The 12294-nt window shown below is 40.3% G+C and overlaps 1 protein-coding gene across 2 annotated transcripts in view; it reads right to left on the reverse strand.

Annotated features, from left to right (window-relative positions):
* SCG3 (secretogranin III) overlaps positions 1 to 9940 on the reverse strand; it is a gene marked incomplete at its 5' end in the record, with an annotated part of 28062 nt that extends 18122 nt beyond the window's left edge. For both annotated transcript variants that reach the window (XM_083870634.1, XM_083870635.1), the window contains 8 exons: positions 3324 to 3440; positions 5267 to 5444; positions 5766 to 5927; positions 7034 to 7176; positions 8220 to 8435; positions 8529 to 8574; positions 9122 to 9174; positions 9856 to 9940. In XM_083870634.1, coding sequence (XP_083726760.1) covers positions 3324 to 3440; positions 5267 to 5444; positions 5766 to 5927; positions 7034 to 7176; positions 8220 to 8435; positions 8529 to 8574; positions 9122 to 9174; positions 9856 to 9940 — 1000 coding nt within the window. The remainder of the gene's footprint in view (positions 1 to 3323; positions 3441 to 5266; positions 5445 to 5765; positions 5928 to 7033; positions 7177 to 8219; positions 8436 to 8528; positions 8575 to 9121; positions 9175 to 9855) is intronic.
* Between the last annotated feature and the right edge of the window lie 2354 nt (positions 9941 to 12294).

Consider the following 12294-nt stretch of genomic DNA (forward strand, 5'->3'; position numbering starts at 1 on the left):
AGCATCTGTGCAATGCATGCCTTATTGTGCTCTACTGAAATCAAAGCGAGTTTTGCTATTGCTCAAACAGTTCCTTTTCTCTTGAAGCACTCAGCACTGTGAAAGATATTGTCCTTTCAGTTGTGCATGGACTATCAGATATTTATGCATCAGTATCAGCTATTTATGCAATATAAATGTTATGAATGCCATGAATAATGAAATATTTTATGCTGAATCAGTTCACAACTCATCTGAAAGCCTCTTGCTGCTTTCCGCTGGTCACTACATGGAAGTGTTCCAACACTTCCATTCCCCTCTGTCACTGCACCCTTGCCAACAGCAACATCATTTCAGGAACTGTCCCAAGCCCTTCCCAAAACTCAGCCTGTTCAGGGAGAGCAGCCTGTGGCAAGAAAGAGGAGTTCAGCTGTTTGGGCAGCATTTGCTGGATGCTGCCAACAAATCCAGAGGTGGGGAAGTTAATGGCACAGTTGGATCTAATTCACAAGCCACCTGTGCTCCTGAGTTATAATTTACTACTTTTTGGGTTTGGTACCTTTCTGTACCAAACAATGTTTGTCCATTCTTTTAATTGCAAAAAATAATTTAAAGCAGCTTTCAATCTTCAGAGGGCAGATGGTCTTTCTAGAAAGATTTCTGAAAGCCTTTGAACAGACTAGAAGCATATAATGAGGCTTTCACTCCACAGAAGAATTTGCTCCCTGTAACAGCATTCATAGCTGAGAAAGAGTGATAGAAAATTGTGACATTTTGCCACAGCAGGATAATTATCAAGTAAGATGCACCTCAGCTGAACACACATTTTCTATCAGTTTGTTACAGGCTCTCTTTAATGCTTCCAGAGCTGTAATTTCTGAGCACATACTGTAAAAGGTAGGCATTATTTTTCTCCTGACTCATATATATGAATATGCTGGTTTGGGCTTTCTGTATTGTTGCAGATTACACTTAGCATATGGAAAGCTTTTAAATATGTATTACATAATATTGAATTTATATATTAAAAAATAAACTTACTCTGTGTGTTTCCAGGTATGTGCATCTGTGTTTTTCTTGCACCACATTGCAGCTAGACCCTTTGTAACTTAAAGCTAAACATAATAACATCAGCCACTGCTGCAGCAAAATACTTTCCCCTGGAGTAAGATGGAATGATGATGACATAATGCTGTGGTTTCCAGATCCCAGGCCAGCTGTTACTGGTACATGCATTCAAATTCACTGTCTCTGCACCCCTGTGACAGGCAAAAAACCTGCACCTTGTGACTTGATTCAGTAAATGATTTATTACTTTGGATGTATAATTCAGAGGCAAAGCTTACGCATGGCTTCAGTCACAGAGTGGGGAAAATTAATTTAGGCAGTTTCCTACTGTAATAAAATGGAGAGAGGATGTAATCCATCTGCACAGACCCAGTAGGTATTTTCCACCAAGCAGCACAGAATCTGCTCACTGATTATAGACTGAGGAAACAACAAAAAGCTGCCAATTTTTTACACGGATTCTTTTTATTTTTCCTAAATAAAAAACAGATATTCATACTAATTCCTTTATCTGCTAGGTATAAGCACAGCTGTGTATCAATCCCCTAATCCAAACTGCACCAAGATACACAGTACCTACCCAGCTACTACAGCCTACAGAACTTTTAGTTGAGTACAAGTGGCAGTAGAAATGCTGCCATGCTTAAGGATAGTGCAAGAAGCTAACATGCTCCTGTGGATGCTCTTCCTCAGTATTTGAGAGTATTAGCTCAATAAATGAAGGTCAGTTTAAAGTGATTTCTCAACAGCAAGTCTAAAAAAAGAACACCACAGAAGCAACCTGAGAATCTGTGAGAAAGCTTTTTCCACTACAGTAAGTTGCTTTGATGGGGCATAAAATCCATCTTTGCATAAATCACTAATTTGCAAGGCAGTGTCTGGATACATCAGTTGATAGTCTTACTTTAAATCCAGACTAAATCAGACTCTCTCAAACTCTTAACCTAATCCTTGCCTTCTGTACTATGTCATCATGGCAATTTGTTTCCAGGGTTACAGTACCTATTTGCTCAAACAAAAGCCAATGTGAATTTTAGCAGGAAGAATGCAATCCTAGTGTAATTCCATTATCTGCATGGTCTTGCATAAGGGATGAATTTAGCCTATTAACTTTGGCAATATCTGATCAAAGCCATAGTATCTTCTTTTCTAGAATGACACTGAACCCATTGTGCTTAAAATCAACCATTTCTTTATGTGCATCTTTCTTTAAATGCACTGGCAGACAGAGAAATAAAGAGCTGGACTGGGGCATAAGTTGTCCAAATATTCCATAATTCAAGGAGATTTCTCACAGCAAATAAAGGGATAGCCTTGGTCAGATATATCATGAATTCTTTAGAGAGGAGGTGCAGTCATGCACTGAATGTGAATCATGATTCACTGGATCTTTTGTAGGCAAGTAATTGATAATCAATCCATACAGTTACAAATGCATCAATCAAGTATCTGCAACATAGAAAGACAGTCCTCTCTCTCTGTGACAGGCTGATTTATGAAGCTGAGAATTTGCCCTGATGCAAACAGAAACTTTTCAGACTAATCCAGACCAGAAATACTTCAGAAAAATGAAAGGGTTGTGCAGAGTTTGTACAGAAGAGCCCTTCTTCTGTAGGTCAGCTTGTTTAACTAGACAGGCTGCCTACCGTGAATGGAATAGGGTTTGTCAAAGCCAGGAAAGGCATGTGAGACACAAAGCTGGCCATTCCAAATTCCCTCTTCAGGAAATGGTAACGATTTTATAAAACCTACATAGCCACAGACTCTAAAATGGGTCCAAGAAAGTGTGCTTCAAAATCTACTCGTGTGCCAAGATGTAACACTCTTCATAGATGGAAGGAGTTTCACTTGGTAGGCAACCTTAGCATTAGGTCCCATCTAGTCCAGCTACCTACAGTGACAGATTAAAGGATCTGAAGTGCTGGATTATTTTTGGGAAATGCAGGTACCTAATAATAGAACAGAGAAAACCCTCATATTCCCCTGACATAAAGTCATTGAAATAAATTGTGCTTCACAGATGTGAAAGTGTAATAATACGCTAAATGTATATCTGATAAATTACCTTTCCTTCATTAGATGAAAGTATTAAAGCAGTATGGAATTGAATATTGCTGTAGGAAATGATCAATCATTTAGAAATGTAACTTTAGCATTTTCAATGAACAGATCTGAAACAGGTTTCATAAGAGCAAGGAAGATGAGAAGATAATTATCCCTGTTGGCAGAGGAAGAACACACCATTAGTAACAGTTGTATAAAGTATGTACTCTCACCAAGATAGGAAACTCCTTCTTCCGGTGTGATTGTTCCATACTTAACCATCATCTTCACAAAATCAATCAGGGTTTTCATGATAGTTATCAAGGTCTCTTTCTCTTTTGTCTCTGTCTCTGTGTGAGGGGATGAAGCAAAACTAGTCAGACTTCAGGCAACCTGAAAAAACTGTTTTGCAAACTGTGCAAACTTCATGCATAAAGAATGACATGCTCATTGAAAGAGAAAATGCTGTGCTGGATTAGCTATGAAAACTTACATATATGTTTCTTTTTAAACTGTTCCTGCAAAGTACAGCTGAATATACTTTAAAACATGAGGGGTTGGTCCTTTATAGCTTTTTGTCTTGAGGGGCTGTGCCATGGAAGGCCAATGGTATTAATTCCATTTTACAGCTAAGAACTCTAAGCATACAAAGATGGAGTGATCTCACAGTTCAAATGATGGTTGGAGGGCAGATATAGGTAGAATTTTCTACAGCCTATGATTTTTCTTTTATTTGTTTGTTAACTATTTAGTAGATCACTCTGGCTCTGTATAAAGGAGATCTTTTCTCCTACAAGATCCATGGGTTCAATGACAAAAATATAAAGTGTCCCAAACTAGATTGTTACTGTGCACAAGTCCATGACTTGCATACTGGGACAACTACAGCATTACGTGTTTGGGAGGATCATGACTTCAGAATAGGATACAAAAAAAAGGAATTTACAAAAATAATCAGTTTTTGCCCACACTTACCTGCCTCTTAGCTTTTCTTTTCCCACTGTTTACATGCACATGAAGAATATCACTACTATTCCTGTTAGCAGTGTGAAACTCCCCCATCACAGTCACACAAGCTCTCCCCACTGCCCAGAAGGACCCAACAGAGTCAGGGGCACTGTCAGTCAGGGACAGGCAGAAACATACTCCCCACCTTGGCAGAGGGCCAGCCACTCTGGAGAGCTGCTGAACAGGCTTTTTATTGCTGCCTGCAATTTAACACACAGCTGTAGGATGCAATTGAATCCCTCTCCTCCAGCTCAATACAACCTGACAGGCGAACACATAAAGCAGGAGATGTGCAGCCAGTGGACCTGGTTGTGTTTGCCTGATAACCTGCTACACCCAACATGCCTGCCTGTGTTGTGAGTAGAAAAAGAACCAGCATGCAGAACTGCCATGGGAAAATTAAAAAGAACAGGAAGGAAGAAGAATATAAAGTTTGTAGACTGGATTTGAGCAAAATATACCCTCAAGTTTTTCATTTTAGCTCTCCACTCAGGTTCATATGGGGACAATTTGAAGCAATATTAATGCTCCTGTAGGACACGGGATCTACAAAATACCACCCTCCCCACATACCTCCAAAAGTTAGAGTGTGTGTGTGGCTGCAGAGAGTGGGTGTGTGGAGAGGGTGCTGACACAGGGCTGTGCCAGGGAGCCACAACTTTGCCTGCAATAACTGGAAGGCAGTGATGTCCAGCACCGGAATAGGAAGAGACGTGCAGGGCTTTCACTGCAATAAACAGCAACCTGTGGTTTGTGGAAAGGCTGGGAGGCTCAGACACATTTACTGGTACCATCAGTGTGAGGATTCTACTCATATCTCTGTTGGCTTAGAAGACATGGATGTTACTGGAAAGATCTCTGGGGAAAACCATTTGCCAGTTCTTCATCATGTCCTTACGGGAATGAAAAGAATTCAGGGCTCCTGAATCACACAGCACAAGATGGGAAGGGCTGTCCAGGTCACACTCTGAGTGCTGTTCCTGCCAGTGTTTTGCCATCAAAATCACTAATCAAATTAGTTTCTGCTATATATCTTACAGAACATTTTCAAAGCACATGGTCTCTTGCAACTAGGCAAGCTGTGGGGAAAAGAGCAGGAGAAAACAGAGAATCTTCATTTTTTAAAGTTTTTTTCCTAAATATTTCTGTAAACACATGACAAGCTCACCTGAGTTAAGACTTTTTAATAATGCATAAAAATTTGGGAAATATTGGAGGTCTTCGAAATTATCTTCAGAAGGCAGTTCATTTCTTCTTTCCAACACATTAGATGATGACCACGTGTTATCCAGTGTATCATCAACTTCTCCATTGATGAAACTATCCTGATCAGATTTGCTTGGTGTCTCCACATAAGACATAATAATAATAATAAAAAAAAACCTATAAGCACATTGCTTTTGAGGATAGAGTTAATAGAGCAAAAATTCCTATCACAGCCTCATGCCATCATTGTCCTAATTGCAAGGTGAAGACTATACTATTTTCTCAACGTTATTTCAATTGACATCTGGCTTAAATTTTAAAGTAACTCATTATTCTTTTTTCTATCAGACAGAATTTCTTTAAGAACATATCTTGTTTCTAGATTGAACTGACTATTCCCTAAAGAACACAGTACTAGTACCATTTGGCAAGCAAGACAAAATTATTAGCTAAGAAATTACCATTCTTTCCTGTTGCTTTTCTTTTGTATCACTGTCTGCTCTGCTGGCAGGGTAATCAAAATCTTCAGACTCTTTCTCACGATCCTTTGCTTCATTTGCAATTAGCTGTTGTAAAACCTCTGCCACTTCATCTTCCAGGGTATAGGCCTGACTCTCTGTGATCTGTTAAAATATTTGTGCAGAGTACTTATAGGATACTTTGCTTTTTCTAGATCAAACATCAATGTGAAACCCGATATCAGTAGGAAAATAGGTTGCTGTAAATGTGTTTGCTTCAAAGCTGAGCACAGCCAAATTAGGAGTAATATCTGTGTGTGTGCATACATGTATACATACAGACACGTAAACATGTCTACATTGTAACACTCATATACAAATATACATAGAAATACACATCAAATATGTGTGTACACATAACCCCACCCATTCACATATATAGCCTTCAAACCAAATCTCTTTAGGACTTATCACAGAAGAGTGCAGCTTGAAAGATGAGGCTGCAAGAAATACATATGCTCTGCAACACATTTATGGACAACAGCCAAGTAATTACAACAGAATACAGTAGTATAGAATGGGAAAAAAGCAAACAGCTTTCTATGATACCATTAAAATTATTTTCTCTTTGCTTCACAACAGCTGTCACTGGAACAAGACCTCTCCCATGCAGCTGCCCCACAGCTCCCTCTGTGATCAGTGGGGTGCAATACCCAACTGCAAAATCTGGTGCTCAAAAGATAAGGTGAGTATTGTAAAATATAAGGATCCCAAATGGCAATGCCTAAAGCCATTGAGACATCCAAAGGTTAAAGACAAATCCAGTCTTCCTAAAAATCAGTAATGTAATATATCCTCAACTAGCCAGCAACAGTATGTGTTTCCTGATGACATTAATTAGCATTAGGTGGATAGGAATGAGTTTAGACCTTTCCCCTTTAAGTACAGAAAGAAATTAATAATAGAAAAGCACTCAGTGAAAATCAGAAGACAAATTAAAGGAAAAATGAGGGCAGACATGGGAGGAGTGCAATCAGTGAATGTTTTTTCAGCATCAGACACGTTCTGCAGTTTGGCCTATTTTGTTGCAAAGACATCACAGGAACAACAACGTTATTGCAGAGCGAAACCAGCAAGCCTAAATAGCTCTAGAAATTTGCTTAGACCCCAAGTCCTACTCTCTTCAGACAAAGTGTGCATCTGAATTGTTTTTTGAAAGACCATTAATCCAATCCAAAAAACAGTTAAATGATGATTACCAAAATACTTACTAGTCCCAGATTTAGAAGTTTTGAAACAATCTTGTCAAACACTCCTCTGTCATTTTCCTCGTAAATTCTTGCAGCAATTTTTTGAACGATGTCTTCAGCAGTTAAAGGAGTGCCATCTAATTGATGGAGGCCATCTGGATCGTCTGAAAGGATTACAGTTTATTGTGTGCTGACTGTCCTAACCCATTTAAATTAAATATCTTGTAAAAAATATCTGCACACATCTTTTTCTCTTCAGATCAAAACTGCATTTTTAGACACATTAGGGATATACTTTGATACACACTTTGCAAACCATTAAATCAGTCACAGGGAAAAGTTCTTTGTGTCAATTTTCCACATCTGAGAAATGTTTTTCTGACTGGCTCTTCTGAAAGAGCAAGGATGACGTTTAGGACCTTACTCTCCTGTTTATAGAAAATACTGGTACGATTTCCAAATCCACTTATTTGTGTCTCCCTGGTATCTACTTTCATTGTATGGCCACTTAGATCAAAACAATTCATGACAAATGGCACGCAATCTTGTTTGAATTTCAGCAAATTAACTTTTAATCATGTAATTGTTACTTATGACAAATAGGTATCATTGTGACAATGGGAAAGGGAATATGATGAGTGAGCTTTGGTCTGTGATCAGCATCCTTTGATATAATTAAAAATATCCTGAGTTAAATGCTGCTTACAATTCTCAGAGGACTCACTTAAACTACAAGTCAATTAACTACTCCTGTAGCAAAGGCAAGTATTCTTTGGCCTTTGGTAATTTCTTCTAGGTTTGTGATTATGAGAATTATCTAAAACTGCACAAAATATTTAGAATAAATATACGTGATTTAGCTGCACAGATGCAAAAGTGCTTTTTCCTCACAAACCAGAATAAATATATTTTAATTCAAAAATATGTCCCATTTTCCTTCCATCAAATCTAAATTGCTAAAAAACATTACCAATTACACAATTACACTTTTCTCCATGGAAGTCTCTTTAAATTAAGAGCAGTTCTTTTGTACTGTGTTTCAAAAACCTAACTGTAATACAACAAGCTTCCACAACTGGAAATAATTGAAACTGCACTCCAGTAACAAATAGAGCTCATGTTTAGTGGTGAATACAACATTCATGAAGGCAATCAGTTTGCAAGTGAAATCTAAACTAGAAGTCACTGAAAGATGATTATGGAATACCTTGGAATTTATAATCCAGCCCACTTTTAGTGGAGTCATAGTCATCCACGAGCCTGCGGTTCTTGGTGGAGTCTGCATCATCAATGGCCAGCTGCTGTTCATACAAAGAGCTTCTAATTGACTCCCTCTCCTTCTCATTCCTTTCTCTTTCTGCTACTGATTTGAGCAGGTTCAGGTCATCAACAAAGGAATAATTCCTGAACTCTGGCTTATTTTCTGGAAAACAGATCAATATCAACATAGCATAAAATCTTATACCTCTTTGAATACCATTATGAATATTGCTGTAAAACCAGGAAAATGTTTTACCTGTGGGAGCTATTTTCCTATTCTTGTCTGCCTCAGCCTCAGCAATCTAATATATAAAAATAAAGCAAATGAAAGAGCAAATAGGTAGAAGGAATAAAATGTGCGATCTCTTAATTTATCAGTAGCAGCAGAGGGTTTAATGCCTTATTTTCACACTTTGTAAGAAGTTTGCCTGAATAAGTAGAACAAGAATAAACACTTTCATCAGTACCACCCATCCTCTGATCAGAACCAGAGATTACAAGAAGCTGCAGTAGACTTCCCATTTTAAGATAAATGCCAATTACATTTTCCTTCTTTATTCCAAGTTCATGCTATATTCCCATAGGATGTCAAAGGGGTGAGCTGTTGGAGCTAACAACCTGCTTTTAGAATGCTGGACCATGAAAGTCTATATGCCAGTTCTTAAAAATTATTGACACCCTATTTTGTATCTAACCCCATCAATAATCACTTTACTGATGAATCTTTTTTCTACCCATTCATTAGCCATTCATGATATTTATGGATCTAGTACCTGAAAGGCTAAAAATATTTATAGAAATTCTGTTTTTAAAAAATAAATAATTGTAAATATTTTTTATTTCACTCACCTGTTCCTCCAAAGGTCTTTCTACACTTAATTGTCTGTTGTGTATAGCTTTATCTAGAATAAACACACACACACATACATATATATACACTCAGTTATATGATACATGCAACTACAAAGAGACAGCATATTTTTCCTAATTTATAGGTTTCTCCCATAAAACATGGTGTCTTAAATAGGATGCCAACTGCTAGTTCTTGCAAAAGATTTCCTAGAAGAATGAGAACACAATAAAAAAAGTCAAACCTTTAAACAAAGCACGATTGGGGCAGAGGGAGCGGTTCTGCAAAAAACAGAAACTCAGATACAGACTCAGCAACCTCTTTCTGATCAGAAAACCCAGGAATTGGGGAAAAAAGTGCTGGAGGAGATTGACTAAAATAGCAATAATCGGATTGGCACAACCAAGAGATTAAAAATCTCATCCATCCAGAATACCGCGGGAGACAGGGAGCAAGCAAAGACTTGTGCAGACACTGCTACAGAATGTATGAAAACATTGCCTGGAAAAGACTGAAAAAATTCAGAGCATTTCCCTCTACCAGCAGCTATCCCTTCACTTGAATATTAGATTGCAGCTTCAGCGATCGGTGTCTTGCACCAGGAATATCGTCACTTTAGGATCTCATTGCTTTTAGCCAAGTGGAAGGAAAGTTTTCCCCATCCTCTATCTCTACCCCGCAGAACTTTCCCCCTCCGCGGCAGCCGGCGAGAAGGCAGCGGGGGGGCGCTTACCTGTGCCCGCGGGTCTGGGGAAGCCGTGCCCCCGGCCCGCCAGCAGCGCCAGCACCTGCAGCGCGACCGCCAGCCCGAGGAACATGGTGAGAGCGCTCAGCCCCGCCGGGGCCTGCCCGGCACCGCCGCCCGCGGGAGCCGCCCGGCCCGGCGGGCGCTGTCCGGCCCGCGGTGCTGAAGCTCGGGGAAGCCGCTGCCCGGGGCTCGGCCCCTCGTCCCCGCGCCCGCAGAAATGGTCGAGCCCGGCCCCGGCGGCGGCCCCGGGCGCGGGGAGGAGCCGGGGGCGGGCCGGGCCCGGAGCATGCGCGGGCCCCTCGCTCCGGGGGCGCGGGCAGAGCGGCCGGGCCAGCGCCGGGGCCCGGGGGCGGCTCCGGAACGGGCCCCGCGGTCATGGCGGCGCCCACCGGGCCCCGTTCACTGCCGGGATCGGTGTGACGGGACGGCCGGGCCCGCGCGGGGGGCTCTGAGTCACTGCCTGGCATCTGCTCAGACCCTCTCCGCGGGGATCAGTCACACAGCAAAGGCACAGTCGTCAGTGACTCTTTTCCCGACAAAGAGAGGACGTGGAAAGTTTAATTATAGTACAACCTGGTCTTTAAAAATCAGGATTTAAAAAAGCATAATAAGCATGTAAGCTATTTCTGAACGTTTTCAATATTAAAATTTAGCCCTTGTAGACACAGCATACCAACAAATCCCTAGGGATTGGAGGAAGACATTTTCACCAGTTCGCGGCAGAACAAAGGACTGCAGCGGTAGCTCTTTTCAGAACTACAGAAGCTGCTTCCAAAATAAATCACAGTGTTCTTTCTTCAAAAAAGACCTCATCATTCTGTAGTCACAAATGCATACACTTAAGGGAGCAGACGAAAATACTTAAATGTTAGAAATGTCAGTTCTGACTGCTAAAAATGGCTAAAACCTATTTGAAGAGATTAAAAGAACCAGTGCTTTCACGAGTGAAAAGCAGGAACAGCCAAATTGTTCATTCCTTTATCAATGAATATATACACAGTACTGTAGCATGAACTGTGAAGAGTAAGAGAATGATAATTAATTGAACCACAAGCACTAAAAAGAATTGCATTTTTTTCCCCTTAGCAGCCACTGTATATCATAGTCAAGCCTTTGCATATAATTTAGATAAAATCATGTTCTACATTTACATCAGATTCATTTCTATAAACTAGTCTTCCACATCCAGAGCAATAAAAATAACTTCCAGAAATATACTGATAGCCCCAGAATCCTCAGTTATCACCAGGCTTGGTGATTCTTGGAGCTGAGCCAGAGTTAGGAATTACAGGACACTTTGGATAAAGACCTTTTAAGGACAGTTGTAAGAAGAAAACAGCTTTATTTACGCATTGCTTGGTGACCTACAAGGAAAACTACTGTAATAAACAGATCCTTCCCTCATTTTAGAAGCACAGAAGACAAGCAGCTTCCATAAGGAAGCGTAGAGTAACCTCCTCCCCTGCCATCCTCATTAGATGTGTATGTATAGCAACAGGAACCTCAAAACTACTGAATAGTGCTGATAAAGAAAAATCAAAAGATCAATTCTTCTCCTTCATCTTATAAATGTGGCTTTATATTCCATCCCAGTCTGGTATTAACTCAACACTTCATTGCCTTTGTAATGTTCTTGATGTAACAAAAATGTGCACTTTCTCTCCAGGTGCCCTTCCTGATATTTACTTCCATTCCACTCAAACGTTTCCCACAACACATTGTAAATGTGCATCCATTGCTAAGACTCTACACATTTCTCATTCAGTCAAAAGTTCTGAACAATACAAAAGCAGTGAATGTATTTTAAATTTGCAGAAGGGAAGGTGTCTGTAAAGCAGTAAGACCAGAAAAGGAGCTCAAATTAGAGACAACAGCATGAAGAAGGTCAAAACTACACCTGTTTATGTGCTATGTCTACATATGGCTTTTTTGCTATAATGATGCATCTAATTGTGTTTAAGTGTGCTTGTTTTACAGGATATCCTTCTGTTTATGTGACAAATGCTTCTATTTCTGTTAAGTCTTTTCTATATTATTTCCCAGATCCATACGGTTCATTTCCTCAGTGCTGAAGTGTCTCCTGCTTTGGCAAACCTCTCTAACAAGGAATGACGAGAAGGAACAGGGCAGGGGCTGGGACTGATGGTGGGGAGAGAAGAGAATTCAAAACCTGCCATCACTAAAACTTCAGACAAACCCCTTCCCTGTTCATGGGCACTGCCAGCCATGTGCTGCAGCTGCGAGCACAGAGCACTGGCACTGCCCCCTCTGCTTTGGCTCACTGGGGCCCTGCTCCTCAGAGTGCCCTGGTGAGCCTGTGTGATACGTGACAGATAATACCTCATCTCTGCTAATTAGGACAAAATAGGTTTAATCCTCAGAGAAAAATGACTGGGTAAGAGTGCTGAATTTGTTTCTCATCAC

The sequence above is a fragment of the Zosterops lateralis genome, assembly GCF_965231275.1.
Source record: "Zosterops lateralis genome assembly, chromosome: 13".
NCBI lineage: Eukaryota > Metazoa > Chordata > Aves > Passeriformes > Zosteropidae > Zosterops > Zosterops lateralis.